Genomic DNA, 24,630 nt, shown 5'->3' with positions numbered 1-24,630 from the left:
GGCCCACAGATTCTTCCACTCACCCCATCCCTCCTCCACTGTCTGCCTCCTCTTACCCCTTATCCTTCTATCCCCTCTCCATCTTTTCTCTTTCTTTCTCTCCCCCACTCTCTTCTCACCCCCTTAATCTCCCCTCCCCACTCTTTCTCTCCTTCCCTCCCTCCTCCCTCTCCCCTCTCCTCTCCTCCCACCTCTCCTCTCCTCTCTCCCCACTCCCTCTCCCCCCTCCTCTCTCCTCCCCCACCACTCCTCTCCTCCCACTCCCCTCTCTCTCCCTCCCTCCATCCATCCATCCCCTCTCCTCCCTCCCTCCATCCACCCCCTCTCCTCCCACTCCCCTCTCCTCTCCTCCCTTCCCCCCTCCTCTCTCCCTCCCCCCTCTCCTCTCCTCCCACCTCTCCTCTCTCCCCACTCCTCCCTCCCCCCTCCTCTCTCCTCCCCCCACCACTCCCCTCCTCCCACTCCCCTCTCCTCTCTCCCTCCATCCACCCCCTCTCCTCCCACTCCCCTCTCCTCTCCTCCCTTCCCCCCTCCTCCTCCTCTCTCCCTCCCCCCTCTCCTCTCCTCCCACCTCTCCTCTCTCCCCACTCCTCCCTCCCCCCTCCTCTCTCCTCCCCCCACCACTCCTCTCCTCCCACTCCCCTCTCCTCCCTCCCTCCACCCACCCCCTCTCCTCCCTTCCCCCCTCCTCCTCTCTCCCCCCTCTCCTCCCACCTCCCCCCCCCTCCCTCCCTCCCCCTCCTCTCTCCCCACTCCTCTCTCCTCCCCCCACCACTCCTCCCTCCTCTCCTCCCACTCCCCCTCCCTCCACCCACCCCCTCTCCTCCCTCCCCCCACCCATCTCCCCTCCTCCCTCCCCCCCTCCTCTCTCCCCACTCCTCCCTCCCCCCCACCACTCCTCTCCTCCCTCCCCCCACCCACCCCCACTCCCCCCTCCCCTCCCCCCCCACCACTCCTCTCCTCCCACTCCTCCCTCCCCCCCACCCACCCCCACTCCCCCCTCCCTCCCCCCCCACCACTCCTCTCCTCCCTCCCCCCTCCCTCCCCCCCCACCACTCCTCTCCCCTCCCTCCCCCCCCACCCCCTCTCCTCCCTCCCCCCACCCACCTCCTCTCTCCCACTCCCCCCCTCCCTCCACCCACCCCCTCTCCTCCCTCCCCCCACCCACCTCCTCTCTCCCCACTCCTCCTCCCACCACTCCTCTCCTCCCACCCTCCCTCCCACTCCCCCCCTCCCCCCACCCACCTCCCCTCCCCCCACCCACCTCCCCTCCCCAGGCCTTACCTCGGCTGAAATTGAAGTAGACCCTCTCCCCGCCCCTGGGTTTGCGGAGGGAGACGGGGGTCTCGGTGTCCCAGGGCGGGAGGCCGGGGAGCCGGTATTCCACGTACAGCTGCCGCACACTCTCGTCCATGGCCACCTGCGACCCCGGCCACAGGGTCAGCCACTGAACCTCGATCCGCAACTTCTCCCCGGGCTGCGGGCGGTAACGCAAAACACAGCGTTAACTCACTCGCAGCTGGGAAACAATTTCTTGTGTCACAGTCACCGGGGGTAGAAACTAGGTGCAGTAGGCCATTCGGCCCTTCGAGCCTGCACCACCATTCAATAAGATCATGGCTGATCATTCACCTCAGTACCCCTTTCCTGCTTTCTCTCCATACCCCTTGATCCCTTTAGCCGTAAGGGCCACATCTAACTCCCTCTTGAATATATCCAGTGAACTGGCCTCAACAACTTTCTGTGGTAGAGAATTCCACAGGTTCACCACTCTCTGGGTGAAGAAGTTTCTTCCTCATCTCGGTCCTAAATGGCTTACCCCTTATCCTGAGACTGTGACCCCCTGGTTCTGTACTTCCCCAACATTGGGAACATTCTTTCTGCATCTAACCTGTCCAGTCCCCGTCAGAATTTTATATGTTTCTATGAGATCCCCTCTCATTCTTCGAAACTCCAGTGAATACAGGCCCAGTCGATCCAGTCTCTCCTCATATATCTCTGGTGAATCTTCGCTGCACTCCCTCAATAGCAAGAATGTCCTTCCTCAGATTAGGAGACCAAAACTGAACACAATATTCCAGGTGAGGCCTCACCAAGACCCTGTACAACTGCAGTAAGACCTCCCTGCTCCTATACTCAAATCCTCTCGCTATGAAGGCCAACATACCATTTGCCTTCTTCACCGCCTGCTGTACCTGCATGCCAACTTTCAATGACTGATGTACCATGACACCCAGGTCTCGTTGCACCTCCCCTTTTCCTAATCTGCCACCATTCAGATAATATTCTGCCTTCCTGTTTTTGCCACCAAAGTGGATAACCTCACATTTATCCACATTATACTGCATCTGCCATGCATTTGCCCACTCACCTAACCTATCCAAGTCACCCTGCAGCCTCTTAGCATCCTCCTCACAGCTCGCACTGCCACCCAGCTTAGTGTCATCTGCAAACTTGGAGATATTACACTCAATTCCTTCATCTAAATCATTAATGTATATTGTAAATAGCTGGGGTCCCAGCACTGAGCCCTGCGGCACTCCACTAGTCACTGCCTGTCATTCTGAAAAGGACCCGTTTATCCCGACTCTCTGCTTCCTGTCTGCCAACCAGTTCTCTATCCACGTCAGTACATTACCCCCAATACCATGTGCTTTAATTTTGCCACCAATCTCTTGTGTGGGACCTTGTCAAAAGCCTTTTGAAAGTCCAAATACACCACATCCACTGGTTCTCCCTTGTCCACTCTACTAGTTACATCCTCAAAAAATTCCAGATTTGTCAAGCATGATTTCCCTTTCATAAATCCATGCTGACTTGGACCGATCCTGTCACTGCTTTCCAAATGTGCTGCTATTTCATCTTTAATAATTGATTCCAACATTTTCCCCACTACTGATGTCAGGCTAACTGGTCTATAATTATGTTTTTTCTCTCTCCCTCCTTTTTTAAAAAGTGGTGTTACATTAGCTACCCTCCAGTCCATAGAAACTGATCCAGAGTCTATAGAATGTTGGAAAATGACCACCAATGCATCCACTATTTCTTGGGCCACTTCCTTAAGTACTCTGGGATGCAGACTATCAGGCCCCGGGGATTTATCGGCCTTCAATCCCATCAATTTCCCGCCTAATAAGGATTTCCTTCAGTTCCTCCTTCTCACTAGACCCTCGGTCCCCGAGTATTTCCGGAAGGTTATTTGTGTCTTCCTTCGTGAAGACAGAACCAAAGTATTTGTTCAACTGGTCCGCCATTTCTTTGTTTCCCATTATAAATTCACCTGAATCTGACTGCAAGGGACCTACGTTTGTCTTCACTATTGGCTGGTTTTGTGGGGGGGGGGGGGGAGGGGAGGCAGGGCTCAGTTTTAAATTCTCACCCAGTGTGGTACTGAGCCACACATACACACAGTGACCATCAACCCGTATTTCTTCTTAACCACCTTATCCACCTGGCCTGCTACTTTCAGGGATCTGTGGACAAGCACTCCAAGGTTCCTTTGTTCATCTACACTATTAAGTGGCCTACCGCTTAATGTGTATATCCTTTCCTTATCAGCCCTCCCAAAGTGCATCACCTCACACTTCTCTGAATTAAACTCCATTTGCCACTGCTCTGCCCACCTGACCAGTAGAGTGATATCCTCCTGCAGCCCATGACTTTCCTCTTCATTATCAACCACACAGCCAATTTTAGTGTCATCTGCAAATGTCTTAATCTTACTCCCTATGTTCAAATCTAGATCATTGATATATACCACAAAAAGCAAGGGACCCAGTACTGAGACCTGCGGAACCCCACTGGAAACATCCTTCCAGTCACAAAAACATCCATCCACCATTCCCCTTTGCTTCCTACCTCCAAGCCAATTTTGGATCCAACTTGTCACTTTGCTCTGTATCCCATGGGCTTTGACCTTCATGACCAGTTTACCATGTGGGACCTTATCAAAAGCCTTGCTAAAGTCCATATTTACTACATCGTACGCACTACCCTCATCGACCCTCTTGGTTACCTCCTCAAAAAATGCTATCAGGTTAGTCAAACACGATCTCCCCTTAACAAATCCGTGCTGACTGTCCCTAATTAATCCTTGCCTTTCCAAGTGTAGATTTATCCTGTCTTTCAGGATTTTTTTTCCAATAATTTTCCCACCACTGAGGTTAAGCTGACAGGCCTGTAATTACTCGGACTGTCCCTTTCTCCCTTCTTAAACAGGGGTACTACATTAGCAGTCCTCCAATCCTCCGACACCATGCCCAGATCCAAAGAGGACTGGAAAATGATGGTCAAGGCCTCTGCTATTTCCTCTTTTACTTCGCTCAACAGCCTGGGATGCATTTCATCCGGACCTGGGGACTTATCCACTTTCAAAGCTGCTAAACCCCTTAATACTTCCTCTCTCACTATATTTATTTCATCCAGAATATCACACTCCTCCTTCATAGCAGTATCTGCATTGCCCCTTTCCTTTGTGAAAACAGATGCAAAGTATTCGTTAAGAACCCTCCCAACATCTTCTGCCTCCACACAGAGATTACCCTCATGGTCTCTAATAATCCCTACCCTTTCTTTAGCTACCCTCTTACTCTTAATATATTTATAGAACATCTTAGGGTTTTCCTAGGCTTGAGAGAGTGGGCAAACACATGGCAGATGCAGTATAACGTGGACAAATGTGAAGTTATCCACTTGGTCCTTATGTTTTTCCTACCAAATATGATTGAAATGGTGATGGCTTGGGAAGTGTCGATGTACAGAGGGACCTGGGTGTCCTTGTACACCAGTCATTGAAAGCAAACCTGCAGCAAACAGTTAGGGGCAAATGGTACGTTGGCCTTCATTGCAAGAGGGTTTGAGTACAGGAGCAAGGATGTGTTACTACAGTTATACAGGGTCTTGGTGAGACCGCACCTGGAGTATTGTGCACAGTTTTGGTCTCCTTACCTAAGGAAGGATATACTTGCCACAGAGGGAGTGCAGCGAAGGTTCACCAGACTGATTCCTGGGATGGCAGGACTGTGGTATGAGGAGAGATTGGGTCGACTGGGCCTGTATTCACTGGAGTTTAGAAGAATGAGAGGGGATCCCATTGAAAGGTATAAAATTCTGACGGGGTTGGACAGACTGGATGCGGGGAGGATGTTTCCCCCCCGGAGCTGGGAAGTCTAGAACAAGGGGTCACACAGTCTCAGGATACGGGGTAGGAAATTTAGGACTGAGATAAGGAGAAATGTTTTCACTCCGAGGGAGGTGAACCTGTGGAATTCTCTACCACAGAAGGCTGTGGGGGCCAAGTCACTGAATATATTTAAGAGGGAGATCGATAGATTTCTAGACACAAAAGGCATCAAGGGGTATGGGGAGACAGCGGGAATATGGTGTTGGGATAGAGGATCAGCCATGATCATATTGAATGGCGGTGCAGGCTCGAGGGGCCGAATGGCCGACTCCTGCTCCTATTGTCTGTGTTTCCTTAATTACTGAGGTGTATAAAATGATGAGGGGCCTGGATCGAGTGGATAGGACGGACCTGTTTCCCTGGGCAGAGGGATCAACAACCAGGGGGCAGAGATTGAAAGTAATTGGGGGGGAGGTTTAGAGGGGATTTGAGGGGAAATGTCTTCACCCAGAGGGCGGTGGAGGTCTGGGGGGGAACTCACGGCCTGAAAGGGGGGTAGAGGCAGAAACCCTCACCACATTTGGATGTGCTCCTGAAGTGCTGTAACCCACAGGGCTCCGGACCCAGAGCGGGAAAGTGGGATTAGGCCGGGTAGCTCTTGGTCGGCCGGAGCGGACACGATGGGCCGAATGGCCTCCCTCCCCGCTGTAAACTGCGACGAGCCGACGGGTTGGGGACGAGGACGGAGCAGGGTCACCGATCCTTCTCCAGATCAACGTCCACTGACCCCGCCCCTCCCCCGAGGACAGGCTCAGGGTCTGGGCTGTGCTGCCTCACACGGTTGAACATCCCGCCCGACACTTGCTGTTTGAGGGTGGCACATTGGGGGGGGGGGGGGAGGGGAGGGTGTGGGGGGAGGTCTTGTCTGGAGCACAGGAGGCCAGGTGTTTAACCTCCCTGGCTGAATCCCTTCCCCCACTTCCCCCTCCCCGGAGATTGATGGCGGCCAGAGGCTCCCAGTTCTCGGCTCAGGGGCGCTCCCCCCACCCCCCGTTTGGGGACCCTGAACCCACCAACCCCCCCCCGAACCCCAGGGTGTCTGCAAGCGTTGCCTTGCTCACCGGCCTCAACGGGGCATCGAGCGGGAACTGGATCAGCTGATCGCTGTCTGTCGTCTGGGTCTCGCTGGCCTCCGGTGTCTGGGATTGGCTCGAGTCGGGGGTCTGGGGCAAGTTGGCGTCTGACGTCTGCGTCTCGACAGAGTGGGCCGTCTGCGTCTCAGCATCTGCCGTCTGCAAGCTGCCACCGTCTGGTTACAGAGTTGGGGAGACAGCGTTCAATATTCATCATCACAGCGTCTCCCTCCGTAACCCCCCCGAACCCCTCGATTATACCCCAGCCTGTAACTCACTCCCGGGTATCTGTTATTGTATATAACCCCCCCGAACCCCTCGATTATACCCCAGCCTGTAACTCACTCCCGGGTATCTGTTATTCTATATATAAACCCCCCGAACCCCTCGATTAGATTCCAGCCTGTAACTCACTCCCGGGTATCTGTTATTCTATATATAAACCCCCCCGAACTCCTCGATTAGATTCCAGTCTGTAACTCACTCCGGGTATCTGTTATTCTATATAAACCCCCCCGAACCCCTGGATTAGATTCCAGCCTGTAACTCACTCCCGGGTATCTGTTATTCTATATATAAACCCCCCAAACCCCTCGATTAGATTCCAGTCTGTAACTCACTCCCGTGTATCTGTTATTCTATATATAAACCCCCCGAACACCTCGATTAGATTCCAGCCTGCAACTCACTCCCGGGTATCTGTTATTCTATATATAAACCCCCCGAACCCCTCGATTAGATTCCAGCCTGTAACTCTCTCCCGGGTATCTGTTATTCTATATATAAACCCCCCGAACCCCTCGATTAGATTCCAGTCTGTAACTCACTCCCGGGTATCTGTTATTCTGTATATAAACCCCCCCGAACCCCTCGATTAGATTCCAGTCTGTAACTCACTCCGGGTATCTGTTATTCTATATATAAACCCCCCGAACCTCTTGATTAGATTCCAGCCTGTACCTCACTCCCGGGTATCTGTTATTCTATATATAAACCCCCCAAACCCCTCGATTAGATTCCAGCCTGTAACTCACTCCCGGGTATCTGTTGTTCTATATATAAACCCCCCGAACACCTCGATTAGATTCCAGCCTGTAACTCACTCCCGGGTATCTGTTATTCTATATATAAACCCCCCGAACCCCTCGATTAGATTCCAGCCTGTAACTCACTCCCGGGTATCTGTTATTCTATATATAAACCCCCCGATTAGATTCCAGCCTGTAACTCACTCCCGGGTATCTGTTATTCTATATATAAACTCCCCGAACCCCTCGATTAGATTCAAGCCTGTAACTCACTCCCGGGTATCTGTTATTCTATATATAAACCCCCCGAACCCCTCGATTAGATTGCAGCCTGTAACTCACTCCCGGGTATCTGTTATTCTTTATATAAACCCCCCGAACCCCTCGATTAGATTCCAGCCTGTAACTCACTCCCGGGTATCTGTTATTCTTTATATAAACCCCCCAAACCCCTCGATTAGATTGCAGCCTGTAACTCACTCCCGGGGTATCTGTTATTCTATATATAAACCTCCCGAACCCCTCGATTGGATTCCAGCCTGTAACTCACTCCCGGGTATCTGTTATTCTATATATAAACCCCCCGAACCCTCGATTAGATTCCAGCCTGTAACTCACTCCCGGGTATCTGTTATTCTATATATAAACCCCCCGAACCCTCGATTAGATTCCAGCCTGTAACTCACTCCCGGGTATCTGATATTCTATATATAAACCCCCCGAACCCCTCGATTAGATTCCAGCCTGTAACTCACTCCCGGGTATCCGTTATTCTATATATAAACCCCCCGAACCCCTCGATTAGATTCAAGCCTGTAACTCACTCCCGGGTATCTGTTATTCTATATATTCACACCCCGAACCCCTCGATTAGATTCCAGCCTGTAACTCACTTCCGGGTATCTGTTATTCTATATATAAACCCCCTGAACCCCTCGATTAGATTCCAGCCTGTAACTCACTCCCGGGTATCTGTTATTCTTTATATAAACCCCCCGAACCCCTCGATTAGATTCCAGCCTGTAACTCACTCCCGGGTATCTGTTATTCTTTATATAAACCCCCCGAACCCCTCGATTAGATTGCAGCCTGTAACTCACTCCCGGGTATCTGTTATTCTTTATATAAACCCCCCGAACCCCTCGATTAGATTCCAGCCTGTAACTCACTCCCGGGTATCTGTTATTCTTTATATAAACCCCCCAAACCCCTCGATTAGATTGCAGCCTGTAACTCACTCCCGGGGTATCTGTTATTCTATATATAAACCTCCCGAACCCCTCGATTGGATTCCAGCCTGTAACTCACTCCCGGGTATCTGTTATTCTATATATAAACCCCCCGAACCCTCGATTAGATTCCAGCCTGTAACTCACTCCCGGGTATCTGTTATTCTATATATAAACCCCCCGAACCCTCGATTAGATTCCAGCCTGTAACTCACTCCCGGGTATCTGATATTCTATATATAAACCCCCCGAACCCCTCGATTAGATTCCAGCCTGTAACTCACTCCCGGGTATCCGTTATTCTATATATAAACCCCCCGAACCCCTCGATTAGATTCCAGCCTGTAACTCACTCCCGGGTATCTGTTATTCTATATATAAACCCCACCGAACCCCTCGATTAGATTCCAGTCTGTAACTCACTCCGGGTATCTGTTATTCTATATATAAACCCCCCGAACCTCTTGATTAGATTCCAGCCTGTACCTCACTCCCGGGTATCTGTTATTCTATATAAACCCCCCCGAACCCCTGGATTAGATTCCAGCCTGTAACTCACTCCCGGGTATCTGTTATTCTATATATAAACTCCCCGAACCCCTCGATTAGATTCAAGCCTGTAACTCACTCCCGGGTATCTGTTATTCTTTATATAAACCCCCCGAACCCCTCGATTAGATTGCAGCCTGTAACTCACTCCCGGGTATCTGTTATTCTGTATATAAACCCCCCCGAACCCCTCGATTAGATTCCAGCCTGTAACTCTCTCCCGGGTATCTGTTATTCTATATATAAACCCCCCGAACCCCTCGATTAGATTCCAGTCTGTAACTCACTCCCGGGTATCTGTTATTCTGTATATAATCCCCCCCGAACTCCTCGATTAGATTCCAGTCTGTAACTCACTCCGGGTATCTGTTATTCTATATATAAACCCCCCGAACCTCTTGATTAGATTCCAGCCTGTACCTCACTCCCGGGTATCTGTTATTCTATATAAACCCCCCCGAACCCCTGGATTAGATTCCAGCCTGTAACTCACTCCCGGGTATCTGTTATTCTATATATAAACCCCCCAAACCCCTCGATTAGATTCCAGCCTGTAACTCACTCCCGGGTATCTGTTGTTCTATATATAAACCCCCCGAACACCTCGATTAGATTCCAGCCTGCAACTCACTCCCGGGTATCTGTTATTCTATATATAAACCCCCCGAACCCCTCGATTAGATTCCAGCCTGTAACTCACTCCCGGGTATCTGTTATTCTATATATAAACCCCCGAACCCCTCGATTAGATTCCAGCCTGTAACTCACTCCCGGGTATCTGTTATTCTATATATAAACCCCCCGAACCCCTCGATTAGATTCCAGCCTGTAACTCACTCCCGGGTATCTGTTATTCTATATATAAACCCCCCGATTAGATTCCAGCCTGTAACTCACTCCCGGGTATCTGTTATTCTATATATAAACTCCCCGAACCCCTCGATTAGATTCAAGCCTGTAACTCACTCCCGGGTATCTGTTATTCTATATATAAACCCCCCGAACCCCTCGATTAGATTGCAGCCTGTAACTCACTCCCGGGTATCTGTTATTCTTTATATAAACCCCCCGAACCCCTCGATTAGATTCCAGCCTGTAACTCACTCCCGGGTATCTGTTATTCTTTATATAAACCCCCCGAACCCCTCGATTAGATTGCAGCCTGTAACTCACTCCCGGGTATCTGTTATTCTTCATATAAACCCCCCGAACCCCTCGATTAGATTCCAGCCTGTAACTCACTCCCGGGTATCTGTTATTCTTTATATAAACCCCCCAAACCCCTCGATTAGATTGCAGCCTGTAACTCACTCCCGGGGTATCTGTTATTCTATATATAAACCTCCCGAACCCCTCGATTGGATTCCAGCCTGTAACTCACTCCCGGGTATCTGTTATTCTATATATAAACCCCCCGAACCCTCGATTAGATTCCAGCCTGTAACTCACTCCCGGGTATCTGTTATTCTATATATAAACCCCCCGAACCCTCGATTAGATTCCAGCCTGTAACTCACTCCCGGGTATCTGATATTCTATATATAAACCCCCCGAACCCCTCGATTAGATTCCAGCCTGTAACTCACTCCCGGGTATCCGTTATTCTATATATAAACCCCCCGAACCCCTCGATTAGATTCAAGCCTGTAACTCACTCCCGGGTATCTGTTATTCTATATATTCACACCCCGAACCCCTCGATTAGATTCCAGCCTGTAACTCACTCCCGGGTATCTGTTATTCTTTATATAAACCCCCCAAACCCCTCGATTAGATTGCAGCCTGTAACTCACTCCCGGGGTATCTGTTATTCTATATATAAACCTCCCGAACCCCTCGATTGGATTCCAGCCTGTAACTCACTCCCGGGTATCTGTTATTCTATATATAAACCCCCCGAACCCTCGATTAGATTCCAGCCTGTAACTCACTCCCGGGTATCTGTTATTCTATATATAAACCCCCCCGAACCCCTCGATTAGATTCCAGTCTGTAACTCACTCCGGGTATCTGTTATTCTATATATAAACCCCCCGAACCTCTTGATTAGATTCCAGCCTGTACCTCACTCCCGGGTATCTGTTATTCTATATAAACCCCCCCGAACCCCTGGATTAGATTCCAGCCTGTAACTCACTCCCGGGTATCTGTTATTCTATATATAAACCCCCCGAACCCCTCGATTAGATTCCAGCCTGAAACTCACTCCCGGGTATCTGTTATTCTATACATAAACTCCCCGAACCCCTCGATTAGATTCAAGCCTGTAACTCACTCCCGGGTATCTGTTATTCTATATATAAACCCCCCGAACCCCTCGATTAGATTGCAGCCTGTAACTCACTCCCGGGTATCTGTTATTCTTTATATAAACCCCCCGAACCCCTCGATTAGATTGCAGCCTGTAACTCACTCCCGGGTATCTGTTATTCTATATATAAACCCCCCGAACCCCTCGATTAGATTCCAGCCTGTAACTCTCTCCCGGGTATCTGTTATTCTATATATAAACCCCCCGAACCCCTCGATTAGATTCCAGTCTGTAACTCACTCCCGGGTATCTGTTATTCTGTATATAAACCCCCCCGAACTCCTCTATTAGATTCCAGTCTGTAACTCACTCCGGGTATCTGTTATTCTATATATAAACCCCCCGAACCTCTTGATTAGATTCCAGCCTGTACCTCACTCCCGGGTATCTGTTATTCTATATAAACCCCCCCGAACCCCTGGATTAGATTCCAGCCTGTAACTCACTCCCGGGTATCTGTTATTCTATATATAAACCCCCCAAACCCCTCGATTAGATTCCAGCCTGTAACTCACTCCCGGGTATCTGTTGTTCTATATATAAACCCCCCGAACACCTCGATTAGATTCCAGCCTGCAACTCACTCCCGGGTATCTGTTATTCTATATATAAACCCCCCGAACCCCTCGATTAGATTCCAGCCTGTAACTCACTCCCGGGTATCTGTTATTCTATATATAAACCCCCGAACCCCTCGATTAGATTCCAGCCTGTAACTCACTCCCGGGTATCTGTTATTCTATATATAAACCCCCCGAACCCCTCGATTAGATTCCAGTCTGTAACTCACTCCCGGGTATCTGTTATTCTGTATATAAACCCCCCCGAACCCCTCGATTAGATTCCAGTCTGTAACTCACTCCGGGTATCTGTTATTCTATATATAAACCCCCCGAACCTCTTGATTAGATTCCAGCCTGTACCTCACTCCCGGGTATCTGTTATTCTATATAAACCCCCCCGAACCCCTGGATTAGATTCCAGCCTGTAACTCACTCCCGGGTATCTGTTATTCTATATATAAACCCCCCAAACCCCTCGATTAGATTCCAGCCTGTAACTCACTCCCGGGTATCTGTTGTTCTATATATAAACCCCCCGAACACCTCGATTAGATTCCAGCCTGTAACTCACTCCCGGGTATCTGTTATTCTATATATAAACCCCCCGAACCCCTCGATTAGATTCCAGCCTGTAACTCACTCCCGGGTATCTGTTATTCTATATATAAACCCCCCGATTAGATTCCAGCCTGTAACTCACTCCCGGGTATCTGTTGTTCTATATATAAACCCCCCGAACACCTCGATTAGATTCCAGCCTGTAACTCACTCCCGGGTATCTGTTATTCTATATATAAACCCCCCGAACCCCTCGATTAGATTCCAGCCTGTAACTCACTCCCGGGTATCTGTTATTCTATATATAAACCCCCCGATTAGATTCCAGCCTGTAACTCACTCCCGGGTATCTGTTATTCTATATATAAACTCCCCGAACCCCTCGATTAGATTCAAGCCTGTAACTCACTCCCGGGTATCTGTTATTCTTTATATAAACCCCCCGAACCCCTCGATTAGATTCCAGCCTGTAACTCACTCCCGGGTATCTGTTATTCTTTATATAAACCCCCCGAACCCCTCGATTAGATTGCAGCCTGTAACTCACTCCCGGGTATCTGTTATTCTTTATATAAACCCCCCGAACCCCTCGATTAGATTCCAGCCTGTAACTCACTCCCGGGTATCTGTTATTCTTTATATAAACCCCCCGAACCCCTCGATTAGATTGCAGCCTGTAACTCACTCCCGGGGTATCTGTTATTCTATATATAAACCTCCCGAACCCCTTGATTGGATTCCAGCCTGTAACTCACTCCCGGGTATCTGTTATTCTATATATAAACCCCCCGAACCCTCGATTAGATTCCAGCCTGTAACTCACTCCCGGGTATCTGTTATTCTATATATAAACCCCCCGAACCCTCGATTAGATTCCAGCCTGTAACTCACTCCCGGGTATCTGATATTCTATATATAAACCCCCCGAACCCCTCGATTAGATTCCAGCCTGTAACTCACTCCCGGGTATCCGTTATTCTATATATAAACCCCCCGAACCCCTCGATTAGATTCAAGCCTGTAACTCACTCCCGGGTATCTGTTATTCTATATATTCACACCCCGAACCCCTCGATTAGATTCCAGCCTGTAACTCACTTCCGGGTATCTGTTATTCTATATATAAACCCCCTGAACCCCTCGATTAGATTCCAGCCTGTAACTCACTCCCGAGTATCTGTTATTCTATATATAAACCCCCCGAACCCCTCGATTAGATTCCAGCCTGTAACTCACTCCTGGGTATCTGTTATTCTATATATAAACCCCCCGAACCCCTCGATTAGATTCCAGCCTGTACCTCACTCCCGGGTGAATTCACTCTGCGTTCTACCTGCCACAGATGGTCTCAATCGCACTGACCCTCTCCCCTCTGTCCCCTGTTGGTATTTCTGCCGAGTTCTGTCGCCGGTTTCTTGAAGGCGGGAAGGTACCTGGGGAAAGAGAAGATTTGAGGAGGTGTGTGGGGGATTGAGTAAAGTTTCTAAAATAAAATACGGAGCCGTTTAATGATCCCAGCTGAACGTCAGGATGTGCTGCAGCAGGTCACAGCAACGCTCATTGAATGATAACGCACAGGAGGATCCCATTGGGGCCATTGTGCCTGTGCCAGCTCTGTGAAAGTCAGTTCCGCCCGCTCTTTCCCCGTTGAGTATTTACCCAATTCCCCGGTTTACAAGTCCCGATTGAATCTGCTCCCACCGCCCTTTCAGGCAGCGCGTTCCCGATCCGAACAACTCTCTGCCTAAACACATTCTCCCCATCTCCCCCCCCCCCCGGTTCCATCGCCGATTATCGTCAATCCATGTCCCACCCTCCTTTCCCGGGGGAACAGATTCCCCCCTCTCACCCCGATCTCCGCCATCAAAAACCTTCAATGATTTCGAACACCTCGATCAAATCGCCTCCTTCACCTTCTCTGCTCCAAGGAGAACATCTCCAGTCTCTCCCCGTCACTCAAGGCCCCTCGCCCCCAGGAACATTCTGGCCAATCTCCCTCTGAACCCTCTCGGAGGCCTTCACGTCCTCCCGACACTGCGGTGCCCAGAATTGGCCCCAATATTCCAGCTGGGGCCGGACCAGTGTGTTATAAACATTACTGACCGATGTAATTTGAACTAAGCTCTGGAATTCTCTCCCTGAGCCCCTCCGCCTCTGTTATATATGCAGACCTGTAGATATACTCTCTGTGTCGTCACTGTACAGTTGCACAAGATGGAGACTTGTTACCTGATGCACTATCAATAAGGTGTATGTACTATGCTGGCACCACTAGAGGGCACAAGTGGCGGAGACCGGGGTTCCCTGCCGCTGTGGCAGAGGCTATCCACTAGAGGGCATTGCGGTGGGAGACCTGTATAGGTGAGCAGGGCCCAGTATAAAAGGCTGCCCACCATGCTGGTATCTCACTCTGGAGTTATGAATAAAGGTTTGAGTACAAAACATTGCTTGTGGAGTCATTCATGAGTGCATTGCAGACAAAACAGCCTCTCGCTCCTCCTTTCAGTTGCTCCTTAAAACTTCCCTCTTTGACCAAGCTTTTGGTCACCTGTCCTAATATCTCCTCCTGTGGCTCGGGGTCAAATTTGTGTCTGAGTTATGCTCCTGTGAAGCATCTTGGGACATTTTATGATATTAAAGGCACTGCAGAGAAGAAAGTTCTGGTCAACGGCGACCCCCAGAATTTTGCCCCGTGTCCTAACTCGCACTGAGTCCCGCTCACCCATCACCCCCTGTGACCCGTGTCCTAACTCGCACCGAGTCCCGCTCACCCATCACCCCCTGTGCTCACTGCCCCGTGTCCTAACTCGCACCGAGTCCCGCTCACCCATCACCCCCTGTGCTCACTGCCCCCGTGTCCTAACTCACACCCAGTCCCGCTCACCCATCACCCCCTGTGCTCACTGCCCCCGTGTCCTAACTCACACCCAGTCCCACTCACCCATCACCCCCTGTGCTCACTGCCCCCGTGTCCTAACTCACACCCAGTCCCACTCACCCATCACCCCCTGTGCTCACTGCCCCCGTGTCCTAACTCACACCCAGTCCCACTCACCCATCACCCCCTGTGCTCACTGCCCCCGTGTCCTAACTCACACCCAGTCCCGCTCACCCATCACCCACTGTGCTCACTGACCCTGTGTCCTAACTCGCACCGAGTCCCACTCACCCATCACCCCCTGTGCTCACTGCCCCCGTGTCCTAACTCGCACCCAGTCCCGCTCACCCATCACCCTCTGTGCTCACTGCCCCTGTGTCCTAACTCGCACCCAGTCCCACTCACCCATCACCCCCTGTGCTCGCTGCCCCGTATCCTAACTCGCACCCAGTCCCGCTCACCCATCACCCCCTGTGCTCGCTGACCTACACTGGCTCCCGATTAAACAACGCCTCGATTTCAAAATTCTCATCCTTGTTTACAAATCCTTCCATGGCCCTTGCCCCCTCCCTATCTCTGTAACCTCCTCCAGCCCCTACACCCCTCCCTATTTCTGTAACCCCCTCCAGCCCTCCCTATTTCTGTAACCTCCAGCCCCACAACCCCTCCGAGATGTCTGCGCTCCTCTAATTCTGCCCCCCTGACCATCCCTGATTATAATCGCTCCACCATCGCTGGCCGTGCCTTATGTTGCCTGGGCCCCAAGCTCTGGAACTCCCTCCCTAAACCTCTCCACCTCTCCACCTCTCTCTCCTCCTGCAAGACGCTCCTTAAAACCCACCTCATTGACCCAGCTTTTGGTCGCCTGTCCCTAATTTCTCCTGACGTGGCTCGGGGTCAGATGTTGTCTGATAATCGCTGCTGTGAAGCACCTTGTTATGTTTGACTATATTAAGGAACATAAGGAGCAGGAGTCGGCCATTCGGCTCCTCGAGCCTGCTCCGCCATTCAATACGATCACGGCTGATCATTGACCCAACTCCACTTTCCCGCCCGATCCCCATATCCCTTGATGTCCCGAGACTCCAAAAATCTACCGATCTCGGCCTTGAATATATTCAAGGACTGAGCCTCCACAGCCCTCTGGGGCAGAGAATTCCAAAGATTCACCCCCCATCTGAGTGAAGAAGTTTCTCCTCATCTCAGTCCTCAATGGCCGAGCCCTTATCCTGAGACTGTGACCCCTGGTTCTAGACTCCCCAGCCCGGGGGGAAACACCCTCCCTGCATCTACCCTGTCAAGCCCCCTCACAATCGGGTATGTCTCAAGGTTAGAGGAGCGGAAGATACCTGTGCGTGAGTTCTGTTAATGTGGTGTACACCAGCTACCATGTACAGTAGACACCTCCAGTCGCTGGAGAAATACCACCAACGATGTCTCCGCAAGATCCTGCAAATCCCCCGGGAGGACAGACGCACCAACGTTAGCGTCCTCGACCAGGCCCAACATCCCCAGCATCGAAGCACTGACCACACACTCGACCAGCTCCGCTGGGCAGGGCCACATTGTCCGCATGGCCCCCAAGACACCAGAGCGAGCGCTCTACTCGGAACTCCTTCACGGGCAAACGGGCCAAAGGTGGGCAGAGGAAACGTTACAAGGGTCCACCCTCAAAGCCCACCCTGATAAAGTGCAACATCCCCCACCGACACCTGGGAGTCCCTGGGCCCAAAGACCAGTCCCGCCCTCAGTGGAGGGAGTGCATCCGGGAGGGGACGCTGAGCACCTCGAGTCTCGTCGCCGAGAGCGTGCAGAAAGCAAGCGCAGGCAGCGGAAGGAGCGTGCGGCAAACCTGTCCCACCCTCCCCTTCCCTCAACCACTGTCTGTCCCACCTGTGACAGGGACTGTGGTTCCCGTATTGGACTGTTCAGCCACCTAAGGACTCATGTTCAGAGTGGAAGCAAGTCTTCCTCGACTCCGAGGGACTGCTTATGATGATCCTTCCTCAGATAAGGAGACACAAACCGTGCAGTACTCCAGGTGTGGTCTCACCAAGGCCTGGTTTAAATGGCCGCGGTTGATTGGTGAATCACGCCATCAATCACCTCTCTCCACCCTCTTTCCCCGCCCTTCGCCCAGTTCACCTGTGACCTGACGAGTCCCCTCTCCAGATGTCCGTAGGCAGAGCGATGAATCGTCTCCATCTCTTCGTCCCCGGACAGTGCCATCAGCTGATCCTTGGGGACCCGCATTCTGACCCAGTACTCCAGCTGACCAATCGTCTCGCTCCTCGGTCCAACACCTACAGGGGTGGGGAGGGAATGGTCAGAGAGGGAGAGGTCAGAGGTGAGAGGCCACACCACCCAGTCCCCCAATCGGAGAGAGGGTCCAATAGACACCAGTCAGTGTACAGATATCTCCCTGAGGGAGAGGGACTGAGATACACCAGTCAGTGTACAGATATCTCCCTGAGGGAGAGGGGACTGAGAGACACCAGTCAGTGTACAGATATCTCCCTGAGGGAGAGGGACTGAGAGACACCAGTCAGTGTACAGATATCTCCCTGAGGGAGAGGGGACTGAGAGACACCAGTCAGTGTACAGATATCTCCCTGAGGGAGAGGGGACTGAGAGACACCAGTCAGTGTACAGATATCTCCCTGAGGGAGAGGGACTGAGAGACACCAGTCAGTGTACAGATATCTCCCTGAGGGAGAGGGACTGAGAGACACCAGTCAGTGTACAGATATCTCCCTGAGGGAGAGGGACTGAGACACCAGTCAGTGTACAGATATCTCCCTGTGGGAGAGGGACTGAGAGACACCAGTCAGTGTACAGAGATCTCCCTGAGGGAGAGGGACTGAGAGACACCAGTCAGTGTACAGGTATCTCCGAGGGAGAGGGCCTGAGAGACACCAGTCAGTGTACAGAGATCTCCCTGAGGGAGAGGGACTGAGAGACACCAGTCAGTGTACAGATATCTCCGAGGGAGAGGGCCTGAGAGACACCAGTCAGTGTACAGAGATCTCCCTGAGGGAGAGGGACTGAGAGACACCAGTCAGTGTACAGATATCTCCCTGAGGGAGAGGGGACTGAGAGACACCAGTCAGTGTACAGATATCTCCCTGAGGGAGAGTGACTGAGAGACACCAGTCAGTGTAGATATCTCCCTGAGGGAGAGGGGACTGAGAGACACCAGTCAGTGTACAGATATCTCCCTAAGGGAGAGGGACTGAGAGACACCAGTCAGTGTACAGATATCTCCGAGGGAGAGGGCCTGAGAGACACCAGTCAGTGTACAGATATCTCCCTGAGGGAGAGGGACTGAGAGACACCAGTCAGTGTACAGATATCTCCCTGAGGGAGAGGTGACTGAGAGACACCAGTCAGTGTACAGATATCTCCCTGAGGGAGAGGGACTGAGAGACACCAGTCAGTGTACAGATATCTCCCTGAGGGAGAGGGACTGAGAGACACCAGTCAGTGTACAGATATCTCCCTGAGGGAGAGGGACTGAGAGACACCAGTCAGTGTACAGATATCTCCCTGAGGGAGAGGTGACTGAGAGACACCAGTCAGTGTACAGATATCTCCCTGAGGGAGAGGGACTGAGAGACACCAGTCAGTGTACAGATATCTCCCTGAGGGAGAGGTGACTGAGAGACACCAGTCAGTGTACAGATATCTCCCTGAGGGAGAGGGACTGAGAGACACCAGTGTACAGATATCTCCCTGAGGGAGAGGGGACTGAGAGACACCAGTCAGTGTACAGATATCTCCCTGATAGTATGCAGGTACAGCAAGTGATCAGGAAGGCCAATGGTATCTTGGCCTTTATTGCAAAGGGGATGGAGTATAAAAGCAGGGAAGTCTTGCTCCAGTTATACAGGGTATTGGTGAGGCCACACCTGGAGTACTGCGTGCAGTTTTGGTTTCCATATTTACGAAAGGATATACCTGCTTTGGAGGCAGTTCAGAGAAGGTTCACTCGGTTGATTCCGGAGATGAGGGGGTTGACTTATGAGGAAAGGTTGAGTAGGTTGGGCCTCTACTCATTGGAGTTCAGAAGAATGAGAGGTGATCTTATCGAAACGTATCAGATTATGAGGGGTGCTTGACAAGGTGGATGCAGAGAGGATGTTTCCACTGATGGGGGAGACTAGAACTAGGGGGCATGGTCTTAGAATAAGGGGCCGCCCATTTAAAACTGAGATGAGGAGGAATTTCTTCTCTCAGAGGGTTGTAAATCTGTGGAATTCTCTGCCCCAGAGAGCTGTGGAGGCTGGGACATTGAGTATATTTAAGACAGAGATAGACAGTTTCTTAAACGATAAGGGAATAAGGGGGCGGGCAGGGAAGTGGAGCTGAGTCCATGATCGGATCAGCCATGATCGTATTAAATGGCTGAGCAGGCTCGAGGGGCCGAATGGCCGACTCCTGCTCCCATTTCTTATTCAATCAATGTGTGTCTCATGTATTGAATTTCCGGCCATTATAGGCCGAGGAAGAGTTGTGAACCTGTGGAATTCCCTGCCGCAGAGAGTTGTTGAGGCCAGTTCGTTGGATATATTCAAGAGGGAGTTCGATGCGGCCCTTGCGGCTGAAGGGATCAAGGGGTATGGAGAGAAAGCAGGAAAGGGGTCCTGAGGTGAATGATCAGCCATGATCTGATTGAATGGTGGTGCAGGCTCGAAGGGCCGAATGGCCTACTCCTGCACCTATTTTCCATGAATTGTATAAAAACCCTGTGGTTTTGTTGTTCGGGGAGAGCGAGCGAGCACAGCTCAGCAACAGGTTGAGTGCAGACTTGACTCTCCCCTTGCAAGTAATTGAAGACTACTTGAATCTTCGAACGCAGACCTGGTATCGAGTGCTAATTTTAAAGACTGCGTTACGGGGGGGGGTGGGGGTGGGGGGTGGGGAAAGGTTTGGAGGGAGGGCTTCTCACCGGTCAGGACCACCACCCCGTGTAGTCGTTGGTCCCGCTCCAGGGCCAGGTCGAGGGGGATGTGGGCCAGGCCGAGGGTGTGGTACTCGGAGCCCAGGGCCTGGTGTAGCTCCAGCTTGGCGCCCCTCGAGCGGGCGTGCCGCAGGAATTGCCCGTCCGCCCGCACGGCGTAGCGGCTGGTGAAGTCGTAGAGTGGGCGGGGCCCCCGGGCCAGGGGCGTGGCCTGGGTCTCGAAGTCGTAGAGGGCGTAGGTGCAGAAGGTCAGGGGTCGGGGGTCGGACAGCCGCCCCAGGGCGGGGGCGCTCAGCGCCGCCCGATGGACGTGTAGCTCCAGCAGGCTCTCGCCGGGCCGCAAGGCCCCGTCCGCCTCCTCCTCCTCCTCCTCCTCCTCCTCCTCCTCGTCCGCAGCGGCCCTCGCTCGCACGGGGGGCACCGGCAACCCTCCCCCTCTCACGGCCCTGGCCCGGGGTCGAGCTGGGGGGGGGGGGAAAGAGAGGAGGGGAGGGAGGGGGAAAGGGAGAGAGGGAGGCGTGAGGGGAGGGGAGGGGTGGTGAGGGAGAGGGAGGGGAAGGAGGGAGGGGAGGGGTGGTGAGGGAGCGGGAGGGAGGGAGGAGGAAAGGGAGAGAGGGAGGCATGGTGAGGGAGAGGGAGGGGAGGGAGGGAGGGAGGGAGGGGGAAAGGGAGAGAGGGAGGCATGGTGAGGGAGAGGGAGGGGAGGGGAGGGGAGGGAGGGAGGGAGGGAGGGGGAAAGGGAGAGAGGGAGGCATGGTGAGGGAGAGGGAGGGGAGGGGAGGGAGGGAGGGAGGGAGGGGAGGGGGAGGGGGATGGGGAAAGGGAGAGAGGGAGGCGTGGGGGGAGGGGAGGGGTGGTGAGGGAGAGGGAGGGGAAGGAGGGATGGAGGAGGGGAGGGGGGAGGGGAGGGGGAGGAGGGGCGGGAGAAAAGGGAAAGAGGGAGGTGTGGGGGGAGGGGAGGGGTGGTGAGGGAGAGGGAGGGAGGGAGGGAGGGGAGGGGGAGGGGGATGGGGAAAGGGAGAGAGGGAGGCGTGGGGGGAGGGGAGGGGTGGTGAGGGAGAGGGAGGGAGGGAGGGGGAAAGGGAGAGAGGGAGGCGTGGTGAGGGAGAGGGAGGGGAGGGAGGGAGGGAAGGAGGAAGGGAGGGGGAGGGGGAAAGGGAGAGAGGGAGGCGTGGGGGGAGGGGAGGGGTGGTGAGGGAGAGGGAGGGAGGGAGGGAGGCGTGGGCAGAGGCGAGGGAGGGTGGGGGCGGCGTGGTTGGGAAGGGGAGAGGTGAGGGAGGGAGGGGGAGAGGGAGGGGGAGAGGGAGGGGGGAGAGGGAGGGGGAGGTGGAGGGAGAGAGAGGGAGGCGTGGGGGTGAGGGGTGAGGTATTGGTGAGGGGAGGGAAGGGAAGAGGGGAGGGAAGAGGGGAGGGAAGAGGGGAGGGAAGAGGGGAGGGAAGAGGGGAGGGAAGAGGGGGAGGGGAGAGAGGGAGGCGAGGGGAGAGAGGGAGGCGAGGGGAGAGAGGGAGGCGAGGGGATGGAGGGCGAGGGGAAGGGTTTGGGCGAGGGGAGATGTGGAGGAAGAAAATAAAAGATTCTCGGTTAGTTAAACTGTTATGGAGGGAAAGAAAGTCAGACTTGCATTTATATAGCGCCTTTCACCACCACCAGACGTCCCAAAGCGCTTTACAGCCAATGAAGTACTTTTGGAGTGTAGTCACTGTTGTATTGTGGGAAATGCGGCAGCCAATTTGTGCACAGCAAGCTCCCACACACAGCAACGTGATAATGACCGGATAATCTGTGTTTTTTTTAATCACAGAACCACAGCCATTTACAGCAGGGAAAGAGACCATTCGGCCCATCGTGTCCGTGTCCGCTCCGGCCGACCAAGAGCTTCCCGGCCTAATCCCACTTTCCCGCTCTGGGTCCGTAGCCCTGTGGGTTACGGCACTTCAGGAGCACATCCAAATGTGGTGAGGGTTTCTGCCTCTACCCCCCTTTCAGGCCGTGAGTTCCACCCCAGACCCCCACCACCCTCTGGGTGAAGACATTTCCCCTCAAATCCCCTCTAAACCCCTCCCCCCAATTACTTTCAATCTCTGCCCCCTGGTTGTTGACCCCTCTGCCCAGGGAAACAGGTCCGTCCTATCCACTCTATCCAGGCCCCTCATCATTTTATACACCTCAATCAGGTCTCCCCTCAGCCTCCTCTGTTCCAAGGAAAACAACCCCAGCCTATCCAATCTTTCCTCATCGCTAAAATTCTCCAGTCCCGGCAACATCCTGGTAAATCTCCTCTGTACCCTCTCCAGTGCAACATCCTGGTAAATCTCCTCTGTACCCTCTCCAGTGCAACATCCTGGTAAATCTCCTCTGTACCCTCTCCAGTGCAATCACATCCTTCCTGTAATGTGGTGACCAGAACTGTGCACGCAGTACTCCAGCTGTGGCCTAACCAGTGTGTTATACAGTTCAAACATAACCCCCCTGCTCTTGTATTCTGTGCCTCGGCCAATAAAGGCAAGTATTCCGTATGCCTTCTTAACCACCTTATCCACCTGGCCTGCTACCTTCAGGGATCTGTGGACCTGCACTCCCAGGTCCCTCAGTTCCTCTGTGGATAATCCTGGCCGGTCTCCCACATTCTACCCGACGTAAACTCGAGGTGATCCAAAGCTCGGCTGACCCCGTGTCCTAACTCACACCCAGTCCCACTCACCCATCACCCCCAGTGCTCGCTGCCCCTTGTCCTAACTCGCACCCAGTCCCGCTCACCCATCACCCCCTGTGCTCACTGCCCCCGTGTCCTAACTCACACCCAGTCCTACTCACCCATCACCCCCTGTGCTCGCTGCCCTGTGTCCTAACTCACACCCAGTCCCACTCACCCATCACCCCGTGCTCACTGCCCCGTGTCCTAACTCACACCCAGTCCCGCTCACCCATCACCCCCTGTGCTCGCTGCCCCGTGTCCTAACTCGCACCCAGTCCCGCTCACCCATCACCCCCTGTGCTCACTGCCCCCGTGTCCTAACTTGCACCCAGTCCCGCTCACCCATCACCCCCTGTGCTCACTGCCCCGTGTCCTAACTCACACCCAGTCCCACTCACCCATCACCCCCTGTGCTCGCTGACCGACATTGACTCCCGGTTAAGCAACGCCTCAATTTCAAAATTCTCATCTTTATTTACAAATCCCTCCGTGACCCTCGCCCCTCCCTGTCTCTGTAACCCCCTCCAGCCTCTACACCCCTCCCTATCTCTGTAACCTCCTCCAGCCCCTACACCCCTCCCTATCTCTGTACCCTCCTCCAGCCCCTACACCCCTCCCTATCTCTGTAACCTCCTCCAGCCCCTACAGCCCTCCCTATCTCTGTAACCTCCTCCAGCCCCTACATCCCTCCCTATCTCTGTAACCCCCTCCAGCCCCTACACCCATCCCTATCTCTGTAACCCCCTCCAGCCCCTACACCCCTCCCTATCTCTGTAACCTCCTCCAGCCCTACACCCCTCCCTATCTCTGTACCCTCCTCCAGCCCCTACAGCCCTCCCTATCTCTGTAACCTCCTCCAGCCCCTACATCCCTCCCTATCTCTGTAACCTCCTCCAGCCCCTACACCCCTCCCTATCTCTGTAACCTCCTCCATGGCCCCTACACCCCTCCCTATCTCTGTAACCCCCTCCAGCCCCTACACCCCTCCCTATCTCTGTAACCTCCTCCATGGCCCCTACACCCCTCCCTATCTCTGTAAACCCCTCCAGCCCCTACACCCCTCCCTATCTCTGTAACCTCCTCCAGCCCTACACCCCTCCCTATCTCTGTACCCTCCTCCAGCCCCTACAGCCCTCCCTATCTCTGTAACCTCCTCCAGCCCCTACATCCCTCCCTATCTCTGTAACCTCCTCCAGCCCCTACACCCCTCCCTATCTCTGTAACCTCCTCCATGGCCCCTACACCCCTCCCTATCTCTGTAACCCCCTCCAGCCCCTACACCCCTCCCTATCTCTGTAACCTCCTCCATGGCCCCTACACCCCTCCCTATCTCTGTAAACCCCTCCAGCCCCTACACCCCTCCCTATCTCTGTAACCTCCAGCCCCACAACCCCCCCGAGATGTCTGCGCTCCTCTAATTCTGCCCTCCTGACCATCCCTGATTATAATCGCTCCACCATCGGTGGCCGTGCCTTCTGTTGCCTGGGCCCCAAGCTCTGGAACTCCCTCCCTAAACCTCTCCACCTCTCTTTGCTCCTACAAGACGCTCCTTATAACCCACCTCTTTGACCCAGCTTTTGGTCACCTGTCCCTAATTTCTCCT

The 24,630-nt window shown here is 53.1% G+C and overlaps 1 protein-coding gene across 1 annotated transcript in view; it reads right to left on the bottom strand.

The window, feature by feature from the left end:
* LOC139235704 (X-linked retinitis pigmentosa GTPase regulator-interacting protein 1-like) overlaps nucleotides 1-24,630 on the bottom strand; it is a 118,075-nt gene that overhangs the window by 1,397 nt on the left and 92,048 nt on the right. Inside the window, exons 20-24 of the mRNA XM_070866744.1 lie at nucleotides 20,320-20,793; nucleotides 17,517-17,674; nucleotides 13,827-13,926; nucleotides 6,244-6,431; nucleotides 1,285-1,477 (exon numbers count right to left, since the gene is read on the bottom strand). Coding sequence (XP_070722845.1) covers nucleotides 1,285-1,477; nucleotides 6,244-6,431; nucleotides 13,827-13,926; nucleotides 17,517-17,674; nucleotides 20,320-20,793 — 1,113 coding nt within the window. The remainder of the gene's footprint in view (nucleotides 1-1,284; nucleotides 1,478-6,243; nucleotides 6,432-13,826; nucleotides 13,927-17,516; nucleotides 17,675-20,319; nucleotides 20,794-24,630) is intronic.

The sequence above is a fragment of the Pristiophorus japonicus genome, chromosome 23 (genome assembly GCF_044704955.1).
Source record: "Pristiophorus japonicus isolate sPriJap1 chromosome 23, sPriJap1.hap1, whole genome shotgun sequence".
Taxonomy (NCBI): domain Eukaryota; kingdom Metazoa; phylum Chordata; class Chondrichthyes; family Pristiophoridae; genus Pristiophorus; species Pristiophorus japonicus.
Note: the sequence above shows the minus strand (reverse complement) of the source record. Positions and strands in the feature narration are given on the sequence as shown.